The following is an 18,400-nucleotide window of genomic DNA, read 5'->3' as shown; positions in this document are numbered from 1 at the left end:
GCCCGGCGGGCCTGCACGACCTGCCGGCGCCCGGGGCCCTTGCTCTCCCCTCCCCTCCCCTCCCGTGGCCCTGGCGCTGCGCTGGCTCGCCGCGGCCCCTCCCCCGCCGTCCGTCCGTCCGGGCGGGCCTGTTTGTTCTGGGCGCCCGGAATCCAATCAGGGCCGTCGGCTGCACTTTTCCGGCCGGGCGGCGAGAGGCGCCTCCTCTCTGCCTTTTATACAGCGCAGCTCGTCGGCCGGCCAAGGGACCCCGCGCCAGCGGAGCCGAGAGGTGCGTTGCGGGCGGCTTCGGCGGGGCTCCTGACCCGCGCTCCGAAGGCGGCGGCTTTGGTGCCCGCGGCGCTCGTATGCGGGCGCCGAGGGGTGGCGCCGGGCGCCGGTCAGGGGCTCCGCGTTAGGGGGGGGGGGGGGAAGGACGTGGGTCCCTCTCGCCGGCTCTCTCGGGCAGCTGGGCGGCGGGCCGTGGCGCTGCCTGTGAACCGTGGATCGGTGCCATGCGCAAGGTGTGCCGCGGCGCTGTCGGGGCTTGGAACCGGCCGCGGAAAACTTGGCAGCCCGCGGGGAGGGCAGGAGGGAGGGGGAGGAACGCGGCGCGGACTGGCACCGGCTGGCTCCTCCTCCGGCTCCCGCGCACCTCTCCCCTCGGCCGCCGGCGGGGTGGGGGCGAGGCACATCCCCCTCCGGCGCGAAGGCCCCCCATCCGGATAGGCCCCGTTCCTCCCCCCCCCATCAGGAGTCTCCCCCCCCGCCCCGGGAGAGGCCTTTGGCTGCTCTGCGGCCCCTCTACCCCCCCCCCGCTTAATTGCATTACTAATTGTTTTCATTCCGGAGCGCAGTCCGATGAGTCATTGGCTGAAACCGAAGCGGAGCGAGGGAGGGGAGGGGGCCTCGCCCAGGTCGGAGCCCCCGCCCTCCCCCCCCCGCCTTTGTCACACACTCGGTCGACAGGCAAACGCCGAGCAGGCAGCGGACGGGGTCCGCTCGGGCAGACGCCGCTGCAGGACTCCCGGCGCCCGCAGGAGCCAGAGGTGGGCCCAGCGGACGGCCGGTCGAGGGGGCCCCTTCGGACTGCCCCCCCCATCAGCCGCGAGCCGGGGCTTGGCTTGGCCTTCCCAGACCATCTGCCAGCAGCGCACTTGGAGGGGAAGGCGGGAGGGGGGGGGGCTCTCCAGCGGCTGTGCCGAAGGACGGGGCTTCGTCGGTCTCCCGGTGGAGATCCGGAGGGGCTGCCGCTGCCGGGGGCGCCAGGCATGCGGCGGTGGCCGAGGGGCGCTTCACACGTGTCCGGTGCGGGCCCCTAACCGGCTTTCTCTTTCTCTTTGTGTCTCCCCCGCAGCAGGAGAGGGCGAGGCGGGGCTGAGCGCCGCGGGGCTGGATGGCCCTGGCCGAGGGCGGCTGGTGCTTCCTGAAGCGCTGCGGGCCCGACGCGCCGCCCGGCCGGGAGCTGCTGCCTTCGCCCGCGTCGCCGCCCGGCTGCTCCCCGCCGCGCACGGCCAAGTGCGAGGGCCTGGGCGAGGGCCGGGCGCTGCGTGGCCCCTTCGTCTCCCTGGCGCCCGCGCCGTCCAGCCTGCCCAGCTGGGAGGACCTTCTGCTCTTCGCCGACTTGGATCAGGCCAGCAAGCTGCTGTGGTCCAGCCGCGCCTCGGCCAAGCTGAGCCCGGAGCCCGGCCCGCCGCCGCCGCCGCCGCCGCCGCCCGTCGAGGACATGTACCACCCGGCCCAGGCCAGCCTGCAAGGCGCCGCCTACGAGGGCCCCGCGCCCGCCGCCTTCGCTCCCCCCGCCGCTGCCGCCGCCGGCTCGCCGGTCTACGTGCCCACCACCCGCGTGGGCTCCATGCTGCCCTACCTGCAGAGCCCCACCGCCGCGGGACAAGGCGGGCCGCAGCCGGCTTGGCCGCCGCCGCCCGCCCCGGAGAGCCCCTCGTCGGTCTACGGCGGGGGCTGCGCCGCGGGCCGCTTCGCCTACCCGTCTGGGAGCCCCTCGCCCGCCCACAGCGGCGCCTCCCGCGACCCGGCCGCCTACAGCCCGCGCGAGCAGTTCCGGCCCCTCAATGGATCCTACTACGGGCCCTACGTGGGCGCCCAGCTCGGGCCCCCCAGCTGGCCCACCGGCCCCTTCGACAACTCGGTGCTACACTGCTTGCCCAGCCGGCCGCCCCTCGGCATGCGCCCGTCCAGCACAGGTAAGAGTCTGCCGGGAAGGCAGGAGGTCCCTGGGGGCCAAGCAGGCTGGCACAGCTGGTATGAGGAGTGGGCCAGACATGGAGGTCAGGAGGGGGGGGGATATTGGCTTTGCAGCGCTGGCCCCTGAGAATTGTACCTTGTCCAGGGAAAGAGGTTATTGATGAGACCTCCCACAGCATCAGCAGCATCACAGAGTTGCCCTGGGGGAGGAGGGGAGGGTACTCTGATTTTGTCACCTCCCCATATTGTGCAGGATGCTGCCCAGCTCCCTCCTGCTCCTCTCTCTCGCTCTCCTCCCCAGTCCTTTTCTGAATTGTTGGATGCTCTTAGCTGGACTACTGTTGGCTTTTTCCCAGGGGGACTTCTTTTTTTGAGGGGGGGGGGTAAAGTGGCCGCTGGTTTTGAGGCAACAGAGGTTCAGAGCGGTGGCTTGCCATTGCCTGCTTCGGCCTAGAGGCCCTGGACATCCTTGGGGGTCTCCCATTCGAATGCTCACCAAGGGGCTGCCCCTGCTGAATTCCCCAGGAAGGAAGGGAACAAGAGCAGCTAGCCTGGGCTGCCCAGGTCAGAGGCAAAGGGACGGCTACTTTCCTGGTAAACTGAGCCCACCTCGCTGGCATTGAGGGATCCTATCCCGCTCAGCAAGAGGAACCTTACGAATGGCAGCTAGGAAAGTATGGATGGGATTTCATGGAAGAGAGGGGCAGAGAATGAAGCTGAATTGATCCCAGTGGGACTTGCTCTCTACAAAGTGTGTTCAAGATTACAGCCCTTAGTATTTCTCACTGAATCCACAGAGCCTGGAAAGTGGTTAAATTTGGCTGGATTGGACCCCTGTTCCTCTGAGGAGTGGAGAATCTTTGAATGGCTGAGGGTAGGAAAGGAGGACCACAGATGACAATTCCAGATTTATTAATTGAGAATAAATAAATAGACAGAAAGGCAAGCCATGGACAGCCTTGGAAGCAGGGAAGGACAAGAGCCAAGGAAGATCCTCTTTGGGACCCTCCCTTGCTCTCTTTGAGGGGTTTGCGATTGATGTTTCTTTAGATCCCCAGCAGAGGCAATTTGGAGTGCAGAAATGGCAGGCAGGGAAAGGGTTAAGGGTAGAATCACCAACCGCCTGGTAAAGGGGGTGGGGTGGCCTTTCCCTTTACTAGAGGCTTTAACTAGAGGTTGTTTACCTCTCTATCAAAGAAAGTTTCAGCTGCCCATTTACCCACCTTACTTTTCTGTTTCAAGCACAGGACATTTCTTTCCCAGGCCTGTTGGCCGCTGTCTTTTCTTTTCCCCACTGATCCCACCCACCCCCGAAATTTCTGTCTTTAGAGGGAAGCTCCTTGGAGTCTGTGCACAACTTGTAACATGGGTTGGGTGAGAAATGGAGAGGACAGTCCGTAGCTGGCTATGCTTCGGGGCCTCCTCCAACACCCCTCCTGTTGTGTGTGTGTGTGTGTGTGTATGGGGGGGGCAGGAGGTATGGAACAGAGTGGGATCCAGTGGTGAGTCACTGGCAGCCCAGCTCAGTGGAGAGATCCCTGAGACGGAGGTAAAAGAGCCAGTTCTGGGCTTTCAGGGAGTCGTTCAAGGAGCCCTTGAAAATAAGTTCAATACAAGCTGGCTTTTCCTTAGAAGAGGCTAATCAGGGAACTTCTGTGTCCCTAAAGGATGAGACTGGGAATATTTGGCTCTTTGGGATTAGGATGTTTCAGACAAAGCAGGGCGACAGGACTGAGAGGAAGGACTCCTGCAGCCATTCTGTTTTCCGAATATGATATGTACATCTGAAATTTGCACATTCGGAAACAGAGCTCACCTACCTAAATAATAATAAATAATAGGCAGGATTTGTCAGGAATTAAAAAAAAACCATAAGGCTAATTAATAAACCTAAAGGATAATTAATAACCCTGAAAGCATTTCTTTGGGAGTCAGTTCCACTGAACACACTAGTTCTTAATTCTGAGTAGAGGGGCAGACGCTTGCCCAGAAAATGTCAAAATTTCTTTCTTGCTAGAGAAAATTGGGATCCCCCACCACCAGAAGGCTGTTGGCAGTCGAAAATAATCGAGTAAGATGCTAAGGTTTAAAAAAAAATGAATTTGTCTAATACATGGGGAAAGGTCTGAATAATAATAATAATATAATATGCAATAAAGTCCAACAGTCCAATGGTGAATATTTTATTTATCATCATCATAATAACATTTATTATTATTATTATTATTATTATTATTATTATTATTATTATTATTATTACTACTACTACTACTACAAATGTTCACCAATGTTGGACGGTTGGACTTCATGGAAGAATTTTTTCCCCAATCCGAGAGGCTTCCTGGCAGCATCATTTCCCCCAACTCGATAGGAAGGCTGGGCCACAAAACCTTGCCCTCTCCCTGACCACGGAGAGCCACCTCCCCTCCCCTCCTCACCCTTGGGGAATGCCTGGGGTTCCCTGGGGAAGGAAATCTGCTCAGCACTCTGATCGACTGTGTCAGCAGGACAGCCCTGGAGGAAATTCATTTCTGGGAGAAAATCCCAAGGAAAATCCGAGTACCCCCATGAAGGCTGTTAGACATTTAATGAAAAGTAAAACTAGAAGAATAATGTAGGATGGCTAATTAATATCGGGTACAAACCCATGTTTTAAAAGGAATTGATCGTACTATCCTAAATAGAATTACCACTTTGTCAACCCATTAAGGTCTGTGAGTTTGAGAAGGGCTTAACTCCGTTTAAGATTGCACAGAAAAGCCATTGTGAAATGCACTCCCTTGAAAACTACAAAAGTTACAATTTCTCTCCAGTTATGCTTTGGGGTTATTTGCGAAAATCTTCATGTCTTTTTCTAACAGATCTGTAAACCACATTTCTGCAGTACAACTAGATGGTATGCATTTATGGAATTGATTTATATCCCACCTACTCCCAAATGGGGCTTCCAAGCCACTGACCCTGTTTTCTAGTTCTGTTTTATCTCTTTTGTTTCTTCTCTTGCTTTTCTTTTTCGTTAACGAGATGGATGGGAAACCTTTGCAGTAGGCAGGAGTCAACATAGTCAAAGGCACAGGGAATGAGTATGGGTTGGCCTCGGCAGAACTCACGTACACAACAGATATATTGCACCTGCTGTAACCAGTGACCAAATTAATGGGGGGCTAGTTCCAAAAGCAAGAACAACATTTTAAAATAAGAACAGAGTAATACAGTAATTAGCTGGGGCGATTCTGTTGGGAGGAGGGGGTGTTGAGATCAGAGGTCGCCTGGGGAAACACGGGGAGGGGGGAGTGAGGTTCCCAGGGCTGCAGTGGGAGGACGGCATATAAATATAATAAATATTTAAAGCTCCTCCGTGGGACTTGGTTTGTGGGTCGTTTGGTAGCCCTGCAGTGTCATTTTTTTTGTGTGTGCTTCATAATAATGGGCAACATGAACAACTCAGGTCACGATCCGAGCTTTGGGCAAGGGTGCCTGGCTGGTGCAAGTTGCCCAGCACAGGAACACCCAGCCGGCCGGGGGCATCTCTGGCCCAAGTGAGTGCTTGGTGGGCTTGTGCGCTGGGGAGGAAACATCCCTTTCACCCCAGTGGAAAGCATGCCTGGCTAGGGGGAGATGGGCCTAGGGGCGAGGCCGCCTTTTGGGCTGGGGGGGAGGACTCTGGTGGCAGAGAGACCACCCCTCTCGCCCATCAGGTTAGTGCCCTCTGCGGAAAGGCTGCTGCGGTGTTGCCCCGCTTGGTGGCAGGAGCCAGAAGCCCCGGATTGGCTCCCCCAGCCTACTTTTCAAAAGCTCCCCCAGCTGCTTTCCGTGGACACCCTTTGGCACAGGCTTCCCAAGGTGGCCGGCCGGGTGGCTCAGCTTAATGACTCAGCCGCCTGCCTCGGAGGGGTTCGCCTTCACAGAGCAAACATTGCCGCTTCTCACTCTGGCGCCTTTGTTATAGCAGCATGTTTTCAAGGTGAATTTCCAAAGCAGCCGATGTGCCAGAGAGAAACTGACCTTTCTTTTCACTTACATTTGGAGGTGGGGAGAAGAGACTGTTCACCATGGCCGAATTAATATACTAGTCGTGATTCCCTTCTGGGCATTTTGTTGCAAGCAGGAGAGAGATTTCGGAAGCCTTTTGCCGATGTTCCCATATCCTCAGCAATCCGCATATCCTCAGCGACCCAAAAAGCAGATCTCCAAAGCACAATGGGGGACTTCATTGGGGGCTCTTTCAGTTTGCTTGTGCCTGCCTCTTACACTCCTCCAAAGAGCATTCATCCCATCCGGGGCTTACAGAATTTCTCTGCCCTCTCTACCTCCTGCTCCTGAAAGACTAGAAATAAGCAATGAAGGACAGCACAGTTTTTGATTTTAACCTTAATTATTTATTGTGGATTATATTTGTATACATTTTATCTTGTTATGTTACTCTGATGTCCCCTGCCCTGAGAAAGGGCAGGTAATAAATATAATAACAATTATAACAATAATTATTATAATCGGCACAGCGAGCAAATGAGTCTGTTTCCTCGAATGTGCCATGATAAATGACTTCCCCCTTCCCTCCTCCTACCCTTGATTTCGGAAAGTGAATTCAGGAAGATTTATTGTAATGTAATTTATTCTGGCTGCTCAGGTCCAGCCTGGTGATCTGAAAAGCAGCCATGTCCCCCAATTCTGAGATCCTTCAGGGTTCAGAAGTTTCTGATCTGGGTGTGCGATGCAGGTCCTAGTATTGCCGGTCTGGATTGTGGTTTTGGTCTAAGGAACAAGAAGCTGACTCTCTGGCTTGTTACAATAATGAGGAGGATATTTATACAAAACTTTTATACCGTGTTCTCACTCCAGCCGCTTCTGCCATAGAGAATCTGAAGAAGTAGCCTGTTGCCAACGGGATCTGCTTGCAGAGTAAAGCTGGTTTTGTTGCTGTCAGAAGAGCGGTTATCTGCAAACGGTTCCTGCAGCTGAGCCATGAAGTGGGAGGAGGGGAGATAAGCCACTATCTCTCCGCCAGAGCTTCCATTCAATAGTGACAGCGGCTGCCTCTTCGATTTACTAGGACGGTCCTGTGGGCTCTTTGAGAAAGGGCTCCAGAACTGCTTTGAGTCGTTCTTTGCCATCAAGTCACAGCTGGCTGGCCATCGCTGGCGTCTCTTGGCTTTGAGGTGGTCAGGTTAGCCTGGCCTGTCCAGCTGCTTGAGTCGGGGCAACCCGATAGCCCCTCTCCGCCATGCTGCCCTAACACTTGTGCAAGAGAAAGCATCCCTGGGGGCAGTCATCCCAACAGTGCAGGAACAAAAAGGATCCCTGCCATTTTGTGGGATTAAAGCCTACTGGAATCATTTTCTATATGAGATTTAAATTAAAGATGCTGAATTTAAATGAATAACGATTACAACTGTATGTAGCATAATATTCAGTATTTTAAATATGTAATATATATATATATATATATATATATATATATATATATATATATATATATATATATATATATATATATATATATATATATATATATATATATATATATATATATATATATATATATAATTATTTACTTGCTTAGGTTATTTGTTGGAGTTGTCGTTTTTTCAGCTAACAAATTACCGTGGCTGCCCTTTCGAAATCCATCATTAGACTTGGGTGGAGGGAGACAGGAATAAAGTGGAACTGATTCTGGTCCGCTTCTCCTGTTGCCCGTTGTGGCTGGGGGGGGGGGCATTGGGAAGCAGGGCTTCCTTAAAAGACATCTCCTCCCCGTTCATTGGGAATGGGATCACCACAGCCGCACTGGGAATGCTCTGGGACAACAGTGCTCTGAAAGCAGCTTCCTCCCCACGCTTTCTGGATCGCGGTGAGCTTGCAGATCTGTATATCTGTATCGATTTCCGCCAGGCTCCTCTAGTTGTGTAGCGTCTATTCTGGTGAAAATGCTAATTTGTATAGAAGGAGAGTTTCACAGCCAAAGACACGGTTTTCCAAATAAGCTGAAGGGCTGGAAAAGAACTTGTTCTCCTTGTTAATGTCCTAATTGGGTATCTATTTTCCTGCAAGAAAACTGGTCATTGGATAGAAAAGAAATGGGAACTATTTTGCCAAGGCAGCATTCTGAAAAAAGAAGGCTGAAATGATTTAATGTCCTTGGCTTTCAGCCACAGTTGCTTTTGCCTGTATTTCTGTGCTGCTGAAACCAGCGGCACTCTCTGCCCTATTCATGTCTTGGATTGGGATAGTACTTTGGCTGCCTTCGGTTTTATGCAGCCCTTTAAGCACCTGATCAAGTAAACACTTTATAACCAAGCAAAATGTTGCACTTTACTTCATGATTTGTTTTAGGGTAGCTGGTCTCAAGCACCATCAGGAGATGTGCATAAAAGTATAATTGCAGTCAGTTCACAAAATGGATCATTAAGATCCACTCCTGTGAATTAATGGCCTTGGTACTCAATTGTAGATTACTCTCTCCTGAAAACCAGAAGTCTACTTTACATTTTAGCAAGATATGCGTGTATATTAATTTCTAAGGGGGAATTCCCCCCCCCCCATAAATACAAGGATTAAGTTCTCCAAATGTAATGTATAAACTCCTTTTTTTGTACTTTTGTACAGGAATATATTCCAAATAACACTTTTCTTTGTTGACCTGAATGGGATGGGTCTCCCCCCTAGCCTAACCACTCTCCGGGGCTATCTTCCTTCCTTCCTTCCTTCCTTCCTTCCTTCCTTCCTTCCTTCCTTCCTTCCTTCCTTCCTTCCTTCCTTCCTTACTTCCTTACTTCCTTCCTTACTTCCTTACTTCCTTACTTCCTTCCTTACTTCCTTACTTCCTTCCTTACTTCCTTACTTCCTTCCTTCCAATATTGTGCCATTTAGAAGCCTTCCCCAACCCCAAGTTGCCCTCTTCCACAGCCAGGACTCTTCCATGGGGGGTAAGGGCCGCTGGGGCCCACCCCAACCGCTAAGCCTCGCTGGGGGCCCTGCTGCAGATGGAGAAGGCTGGGGCATTTGCACAGGGCGCTCCGAGCGCCTGACCTACCAGCACCCCCCACCTGACCCCAGGCAGCCCCGGCGGAGTGGGCCCCCAGGCAAAGTGGCGCGTTGGACTCGCGCGGAGGGAGGGAGGGGGGAGGTAGCCTTTGCTCAGGGCGCGCTGGCAGCGGAGCAGCAGGGGAGCGAGCTGAGCCGACAGCCTGCCGCGCTTCCTTGGCCCTGGCCCGCGCCCTCTCCAAGGCACTGACGGGACGGGGCGGGGAGGGAAGCCTTCCTTCCCGGCCGGCACCTCCTGCGAAGGGGAAGGGCGGCGAGAGGCGCGCTTGGCATTCCCGAGGGGCCGCTGGGTTCCGGGGGCCAGTGGTGGATCCCGCCACCCCCCCCACGCCAGTTGCAAGCCGGCGGGAGGAAGGAAGGGGATCTAGGCCGTCCAGGGGTCTTCTTTGTTCTCCAAAGGGCAGGGGGTCGGCCCCTCTTAAGCTTCTGCTTAGATTGGTGTCTTCAGCTCTGCTGTCTTTCAGCCTTACCTACTCCACCGGGTGTGTGTTGTGGGGAGAGGAAACGGAAGCCGCTTTGAGACTCCTTTGGTAGAGAGGCTCCTTGGCATAGAAGAACCAACTCTTCAAAAAGAAGTTGGTTTCCAGGTACACATCCCACTTTTCGCAGTTGAAGCAAGGCAGTCTGAAATACCTCCCCACTCCTGAAAAGGCTGAGAGCATAAAGGGGGCTGCCAGTCCCTGAAATCTGTGAATGCACCCAAGCCCAAATAGAAGTTTCGTAGCCCATAAGCCCCCCCCCCTTTGCACTCTTGGTGAGTAGCAAACATTCCCCAAAAGATTTGCCATGCTGCAATCTCACTTGACTGGCTTGCTGACTATTAGCTGAGTTTCAAACTGAGGTGTGCCTGAGCTTTGGAATCTCCCCAGAATCCAACTGCAAAAGCACCTTGAAAGTGCATTATCTAACGTGTGCAGAATGAGCACAGCCTGCGAGTCAGAAGTGGGTTTTAAAAACCTCACACTAAGTGGCATCTCAGCAGTTGCCTGGCTTTTGCTGGTGCCTGGACACCACAGGAACAAGGGCAGTGGGATATTAACAGCCAGCCAGTTATTTTATCTGTGTGGTGCACCTAAGAGAATGGCCTTCAGATGGGGTGTGGCAGGAGGAAGAGGGGGTCGCTCAGGAAGGTTCACACTTGCTTAAAGAAACGGGGGGGGGGGTCTTTTTAGCCGATATTATGTATCGGGCAGAAACCAGTCACATACAGTTACAGTAAAAGTTAATGAAAAGTGTCTCTTTCAGTAGTTCAGCAAATGGAATGGAAAGAGGCAGACAAACACACAGTTCTCTCCTCCCTACAGCTGATAGAGTAAATTGAAAATTATGGTGGGACAAGATGGAAAAGGCTGAGAAGGAGCCTGGGGAGAGAGGAGGAGGAGCCCCTTTCTCCCTAGGAAGAAATCCCCCTCCTGTCAAATGGTCAAGTCTATCCGACTTCACCCCTCCAAAGCCCCCCCCCCAAGGATAGGCTATTTTGGTTTCCTCCACATCTTGTTCTTGAAAGCTTGAGCCTGGAATTTTGAGGGGGGAAAGCAGTTCAATTGAGATAATAATTTAAAAATGCGTGGATGGAGCTGGGTCTTGCCTGAATAGCACCAGTTTATTGGTAATGTCAGTGGAGAAATGAGGTGTCATTTTTGAACCACAATAGAGGAAGATAATATGCAGGACTGAACTGAAGTGAAAGGGATTCAGGGGTTGTAGGAGTTAATAATCCAACTAGCCCCCTTTACTGAGAAAGGAAGCCTCCTGAATCGAGAGGACTGTGCAGAGAATTGGATCCTACCCAGCAACAAGTTTCCTTATGTTCAATGGGACTTAATGCCAACATTCTTCTACTTTTAGAAGTCCTGTTGCACTCTGTGGCTCTTACTCCCAAATCAAGGTAGACAGGCTAAGACTGCACTGTCTTGAAGGGGAATAAATCCACCTTGAAAACAGTGGTCTCGGTTTCCAGGCAGATGTTAAAGTTGTGATGATGATCAATGGGATTTCTGGTGGGGGAGGGGAAAGAATGGGGGTGGGGGTTAGAAAGACACCTCAGACTCCTCAAAAGCAGCTGTTCCCCTCTTGACTTCTAACCCAGCCTTCTGCCCTCCTTCCTTGCAGACCTCCTGGACGACCTGTCCGAGAGCCGGGAATGTGTCAACTGTGGCTCCATCCAGACTCCCTTGTGGAGGAGGGACGGCACTGGCAACTACTTATGCAATGCCTGTGGACTGTATACCAAGATGAACGGCCTCAGCAGACCCCTCATCAAGCCGCAGAAGAGAGTGGTGAGTGGCTGGGGGAGGGGAGGTGCGGGGGCCTTCTTCTCTTACCTCCGCTCTGCCCCCTTTATCAAGGGACTTAGTCGCCTTTGGCATTCCTGTTTTAAAATCGTGGTCTCTAAAATGCACTTTAAAGAGCCTGTGAAGGATCAGTCAGTCACTAACTGCATTATGTTGAAATAAGGGGAACTGGGTAAATCCAGCTAGACTGGAAGGGCAGAGTGCTTTACTTTAGCTGGATCCGTTCAGTGGGTTTCCTTCCAAAGAGTGTGCATTTGATTGCTGCATGGGAGTCTCCTCGATTTCATGCCACCCCCTCCCCATTCAAATATATGAATAATGAAGGCTCTCACCTTTAGCTAGGTTGTACTCTTTGGTCTGTAGAATAGCCAGGAAGAGGAGAAAATTTCTCAGAGGAATAAGTGCACCGTTTAAATTCTATTGATCGCTAGGGAAAGTCTTGACTAGAAACAGCATTGACTCATGTACAGTGAAGACATCTTACCAAATGTAGAGAATAGCCATTTGATTTGGGTAAGGAACAAAGTAGTCTCCTCTTCTTGATGTATTGGATTTGTATTTACTGTGCCCTGTAGATTCTTATGTTCACTGCCACAAGTCACAAAACTGACCTCATTATTTGTTTAAAAATAATTATTCAATGCGTTTAAATGTGCTTATCATATTCTGCACAGTATAATGATTGAGGCAGTTTGCAACATCTCTTTAAAACAATGAAACCGTAACATATAACAAAACAGCTAACAGAAAATTCAGAGAAGTAACAGCCACAAAGAAGCTGCTAGTGTTTTACCACAGAAAGCCAACAATAAACACAGAATATCACCCTAAAAGCAATATAAGTGTAAAGATTTTTTTTTAAAACAAAACAAAACTATAAGTTTACAAGATGGAATAAAACGCAGGCAGAAAGATTTAATTGAAACAAAAACAGTCAGGGATTGCAGACAAAATTGTGTGAAGGGAGTAATGGGACAAATATCTCATTAAAAGAGTTAATAGTAAAATCAGAGGGAAGGGACAGACTCACAAAGCATTAGGAGAAGACAAATCTCTGTCTGGCACTTAAAAGGTGATAGACTTTATCCCAAAAGGATGCAGAATGCTAAGGAGATTTTATCATTTAAACTTTGAATATTTTTCTTGAAGAATATTTGCTCACTTTCCATATTATAACCCCAAACCAGAAGCCTGGTTTTGGCCCTTATTCCTATCTTTCTATGTTTGAGGACAGCCAACAAAGCAAATTATTATGACTGGCACCAAGTAGACCAATGTGATGATTAAAACAGAAGGGCTTCAGCTCTGTTCACCCTTTCTGTGTGTGTGTGTGTGTGTGTGTGTGTGTGTGTGTGTGTGTGTGTGTGGGAGGGGGGGTGATGTCTCTCTAGGATGTGATGAAGGACTCTGTGGACTATTGGCATCATTGAAATTGAAGAAATATACTAATCATTGTACGACAAAAGTTTTTGCAATATATTTAACAAACTATGGAAATGTGCTTACGTGTTATTGTTATCAGCTTGTAAATGAGTTACACTTATAGTAATAATTTTAAAAAGAACTCTTTGGATTAGGTGACACTACCACAAAACTTAACCTCATTAGTCAGGATTCAAAAAGCTGTGAAACTGGTTCTGCAAGATAGGAAGCTTTGGACTTCTTAGGCAGTAGCTCCCAAAGCTACGGGGGGGGGGGGGGGAGCTAATGAAACAGAGGAGTATTTCATAAGAAGGGGAGTCAGCTGTTGGGAGTCAGTGTCCAGAAGTGCATTTTCCATGTGCCATGACAAGTTTCCCAAGTGGGTAGATTTCCATTGCATGGACCACTGTGACACTTGGGATCTGGTCTAATGTGGTTAGGACTGGTTTGAAACAAAAAAGACAGTTGAGGCTGTGAAGCACACCAACCTGGAATCAAATCGTACCTGACTCTCAGGAAGTGACTTTCAGCTCATGGAAGTTCATACCCTGGAGAATGTTGTTGATTTTTGAAGTGCTGCTGGACACGGATTTTGTTCTCCTTTTACAGGCTAACAAAACTGCCCAACAGAAACAATTTGGAAGCAGATGGTACTGAAACTGGTGGGCGCAAATGACTCCCATTTTGGTTTCTCATGTAAATTTTGAGGGTGGGGAGAGGCCTTGCTGTAGTTTGGTATAGACCAGACCTTCTCAACCAGATTTCATATCTCAACCAGATTTCATTTTCAGGTATGATATGACCATATACGTTGACCTGGCCCCCCTCAATGATGACCCTGGAGGGAGTGGGAAGGGGAGGAGCCTCAGGTGGGCATGTACACAGCTATACTTCCCAACCATATGCTGTGCCACTTCTGGGGTTTCTTGAAGGCTGAAGAATGTTTCAGGGATTTCTCAGTGGAAAAAGAGAACGACTGGTATCGACAGTTGTGGTTGGTGAAAGGACATGACTGCAGTTATGTTGACAAACATTTTTTCCATGATCATGAGGACTGTAGTCATGCCACCTCTGATAAAAACACAGTTGAGAATCGCACTATTTTCAAATGTGCCTTGAGATTGCAGGGCTGGATTTTTCAGGAATTCAAAGCATGCCAGTGTGAAGTACGTTTAGAAACCACCAGTTCCCTAGAATGAAGCAATTCGTGAAAAATAGCTCAGACATTCCTGACTATTTCTGTTCAGGGACAATTTAAATCCATCTTCCCAGGAAGCAAGTAAATGCAAGTACTGCTATTCTTTGTTTAGGTACTAAAGCAAAGAAAAAGCAGTGATTTGTAAAAAGCCACGTATGCTGCAGCAATGTCCTTGCACAACTACCATTTTGTGGCCCTACAAGAGAACTCCATAAACAAAGTCCCATATTATTTTTTCAGTATGGTAGGGAGAAATTCTGCTACCATCTTTTATATTGTTAATAACATGCTTGCTGGAGAAAGGCAGTTAAAAAATAAGAATAAATCAACATGGACATGCAAAAATTCAGCAATGAGGAGGTAGGATAACCTGCAATGAGACATTCTTGTTTACCTCCTCCCCTTGACAGATTTTTTGCATGAATGGAGAAACAAAGAATGAGAACAAAAAATCATTCTTGAAATGTTTGTTGACTCCTACCAGGATTTACCTTTTTGCATCCAAGAAGTGAAATTTAGGGGACTTTAGCTCAGAGAAGGCTTCCTTCACTTTTCAGCCTCATTATCACTCAATTCAGCAGCCAAGAGGACTGATTTCCAGTTCGGTGTGTTTGTTGTACAATTAACTGGCCCATCCCTGTATACAGCCTGTCTCTCTTCATGCTCACTCTCCATAGATATTTCCATTCTGGTAGCCGAGATATGTGTGCAGAAGTCAACACATGGGCAGAGCACACACACACACAAACACCCATGGAAAGAAAGTGGAAAGGTGTGGAATCATTTTGCTGCCTGTTTTTTGTTTGGGATTTTTCCCCCCAAGAGTTATTCATTTATTTAAAATGTTAACCCCATCTCCATTTTTCCCTGGAGGGTTCCAAGGAAGCTGACAAAGGCTAAAACAGATCACTCTAAAACACTGTCTTTATTCTACAGTAAAATCACACTAACCATAATGAATCAGTGCTGCAATATGACTTTCTTCTTTCGTCGAACCTTCATGCCTGTATGCAGTTCTGGTGTTGTATGTCTTTATAATAGTCAACGTACTTATCTCTTTACGAAACCTGTGACTCACTTTTCCAGTGAAACCCATTCTCAGCAAGACTTTCTTTTCTTTGCCATCAAGACAGCTGATTCGTAGAAAACCCAGTGGGTTTTTAAGATAGGTAGTTTGCCTGCCTTGCCATCACAATCCCACTGTTCCTTGACAATCTCCTATCCACCTACTAGCCAAGGTCAACCCTGCTGAGTTTCTGAGGTCTGATGAGATCAGGCTAGCTTGGCTATCCCAGTCAGGGCAAAACATGCATAGTAAGCCTAAAACAAGCAGGGGGGGGACCAATTGAAAAGAGCCTTATCACAGTAGCACAACCCCCCCCCCCCCATACAGAAACAGCAGCATAAAGTAACCAAGCAATCAACTGATTTTTCCCACTCCAGTAAATGATCAGAGGGCTGCTCATACAAGGTACAAACTGATAGAAATGGGGGGGGATTCAGGTTCTTTTTCTCTTTTTTTGGCCAGTTGCCGTCTCCGGCTGCAGTACAACTAATTCCTATTTTATAAAATCATGCACGATTCTTCATTCAATCCCCTTTTAACATGTGAGGTGAAATACTCTAATTTATCTAGGCTGTGTCATCTTCACTAGTCTGTCAAAGGACATACAAACCAATCTCTCAAGATAGACAATGCAGCTTTTAGATTCACATTTACCTCATCTGGGCAGTGACACACCCTTAATCCAAAGAGCTTCCCAATCACTGCTAGGGTTTTCCCACTGGCTACCTACCTGGTTTCATTCAGTATGGTGTCATCTCTCTGTGTCTGATCAATGCTGTCAAGTCCTTTCTGATTTATGGCCACCCTTTGAAATTAATGACCTCTGAAACATCCTCTCGTTGGCAGTGTTGCTCATGTCTTGCAAACTGAGGGGCATGGCGTCCTTGGTTGTCAGTCCATCTCCTGTTAAGGGACTTCCCTCTTTTCTTGCTACCTTCAGCTTCTCCTTGCACCCCTGCCTTTTCCATTGATTCTCGTCTTCTCCTAATGTGACCAAGGTACTGTTGGCTTCCAAGTGCAGGCTTGATTCAATCTGAAGCCCATGGATTTGTAATCTCATCTCATTAGAAGGAATAAAATGAATCAGTTTCTCTCACTCAAGTCTCTCCCTCCCCCATTCCTTTCTGCTCATCTAACAGAGATTGCAAATAAATAAATAATAAATAAACAAACAAATAAATATGTGACTTCTAGCCATTCGCCAGCAGGGTCTGGGAGAGGTGAATAATGATAATGATAATAATAGTAGAAGAAAATGGTTTTATGTTGCATCATAAAATATCTCTGCATATCCCAAATAAGCAGATGGAGTGTACAATTTCACACAGAAACCATTTAAGAATACAATCATGGACATGCTGTGCATAGCATTTGTAGTAGTGAATGGCATATATTTCCATGTTCTCTCAATGTGGAAATAATTTATATCTTTAATTATTTTCCAATATGACATCCATAATTAATGAACCCGCTGCTTTTAACTATGGGTTGCAAAGAGCTGTAGCGTACGATGTTGCCACATACTTATGGTATCTTGAGTGTAAGAAGCGACAATGAAGAGGAGCAATCAGCAGAGATCATTTGAATGTTTCTTGTCCGTTTGAGTCTGTTGTAGCCAAAACAAGCAAGAGTCTTGTGGCTGTTTAAAGACAAACAACAAAAGCTCCCACACCTCCTTTTTATATGCATTTTCAAATGCATATAATTCAGGGCTGGTATCATGGACCAGTTATAATTGGTTGAAAGGGAACATGAAAAAGCTAGACACTGATGCATTTTCCTAATGTTCTTCCTTTAGAAATATAGAAAGCATAATATGACCAAAAGTCAATGTTGACTGAAGTCCAAGGAAATTTAGTTGTGAACTATTTGACAACTAGCAAGCTGTTGTCATTCTTTAGCATGTTGTTTTACATTATTAGTGTTATTTACAATTTAATTTCACATATATGTAACCTGAACTTTAATATGCCAATAGTATTATTATCAGGTAATGAATGCATCTACTGGGTGGGGGACGGACTGAATTAAACATTGGTCAGTTTTATGCAGAGCTATTTGAATATCTGGCAATAATTATAAGCAGTGCTCCCTCTATTTCTCCCCTCCCCGTACTAAGTGGGAGCAGTTCACATCCTGAGCAGAATATAACTGCTGTGATCTTCACATGGGCAGTGGGCTGTGCAAGACCCTGCATGGCTCCAGATTGCTGCTGTGTTAATGAGCAGCTGCTTAGGTGCACAGTTTAGAGGGAACCCTGCTTGTAAGTCCTATTCCTCCAACCATAGGTACTAGCTTTTGTAAATGAGTCAAGAGTCTAACATTGCTACCCTTAGAATCTCAGGAGTAGCAGTAAAAGTATTTCTATGGTAGCGATGTTGTGACTGAAGGAAATACACATGCTTAACTGCAAACATAACTTGCAATTTCTAGGGGTAAAAGCAGAGCTCTTAGTTAATTGACGATTAATACAAAAACTTTGTACTTGCTTTTGAAGCAAGATTGAAGATGGCCATTTTTGTGTTCATGTGCTGGTTGTTTCAGATGTTGACCAATGTGTTGAGCAAGCCAAAAGCAACTGTTGAAAAAGAAGGGGGGAATTTTTGTTAATTTTCTTATGGGGTGGGTGGGTCATCATTTACAGTTTTGGAAGGAAAGTACAGCTACGTGGAAGAGCGTTTTGTGTGCAAATTGGGTACATTTGCAAAGCTGCAGTTGGTCACTGATTCTTTTTTAATGGTGCAATCCTTGTGCAAAAGAACAGATTTATGATGTAGCTGAAATTCCTTGCGAGTGATTAATGTAAAAGAGATCACTTGCTGCAGGAAACTTTACAACCCCTTCACCTTCATTTCACATGTTTATGGGACTGGCTTCACTTATGATCTATGGTCTGGTGTTGTAAAGCTCTTTGTTGTACAGTTATTCCTGATGTAGAGTTGCTTCATCCTGACTCCAAACTCCACTGAAAAGTGTCATAAATGACTTGTTTATACGTTGGGCCTTTCTGCTAAGCACTGGCTTACCAACACCCCCTCTCCCCCAAAGACATAAAGAGGAAAGCCCAATTCTTCAGAGCAACTTGAACTGTTAGTCTTTATTCATAACTCTTGTAGAATTACTAGAAGGTAAATAAAATTGCAGTCCTATGCATGCTTATTTTGGAGTAAATCCCAGCAAACTGAGTGGGAT

At 48.4% G+C, this 18,400-nt stretch overlaps 1 protein-coding gene across 7 annotated transcripts in view; it reads left to right on the top strand.

Moving 5' to 3' along the window:
• Positions 1 to 18,400, top strand: part of GATA6 (GATA binding protein 6) — a 35,004-nt gene that overhangs the window by 2,331 nt on the left and 14,273 nt on the right. For 2 of the 7 annotated variants that reach the window (XM_077352621.1, XM_077352624.1), the window contains exons 2-3: positions 1,337 to 2,183; positions 11,341 to 11,507. In XM_077352621.1, the coding sequence (XP_077208736.1) occupies positions 1,376 to 2,183; positions 11,341 to 11,507 (975 nt within the window). In that variant the 5' untranslated portion in view covers positions 1,337 to 1,375. Of the gene's footprint in view, positions 1 to 137; positions 272 to 426; positions 504 to 878; positions 1,029 to 1,336; positions 2,184 to 11,340; positions 11,508 to 18,400 lie in introns of those variants that run through there. The other 5 variants (XM_077352620.1, XM_077352625.1, XM_077352623.1 and 2 more) reach the window with 5 other exon arrangements.

The sequence above is a fragment of the Paroedura picta genome, chromosome 9, assembly GCF_049243985.1.
Source record: "Paroedura picta isolate Pp20150507F chromosome 9, Ppicta_v3.0, whole genome shotgun sequence".
Taxonomy (NCBI): Eukaryota; Metazoa; Chordata; class Lepidosauria; order Squamata; family Gekkonidae; genus Paroedura; species Paroedura picta.
The sequence above is the reverse complement of the archived record's forward strand: the minus strand, read 5'-3'. Positions and strand labels throughout refer to the sequence as shown.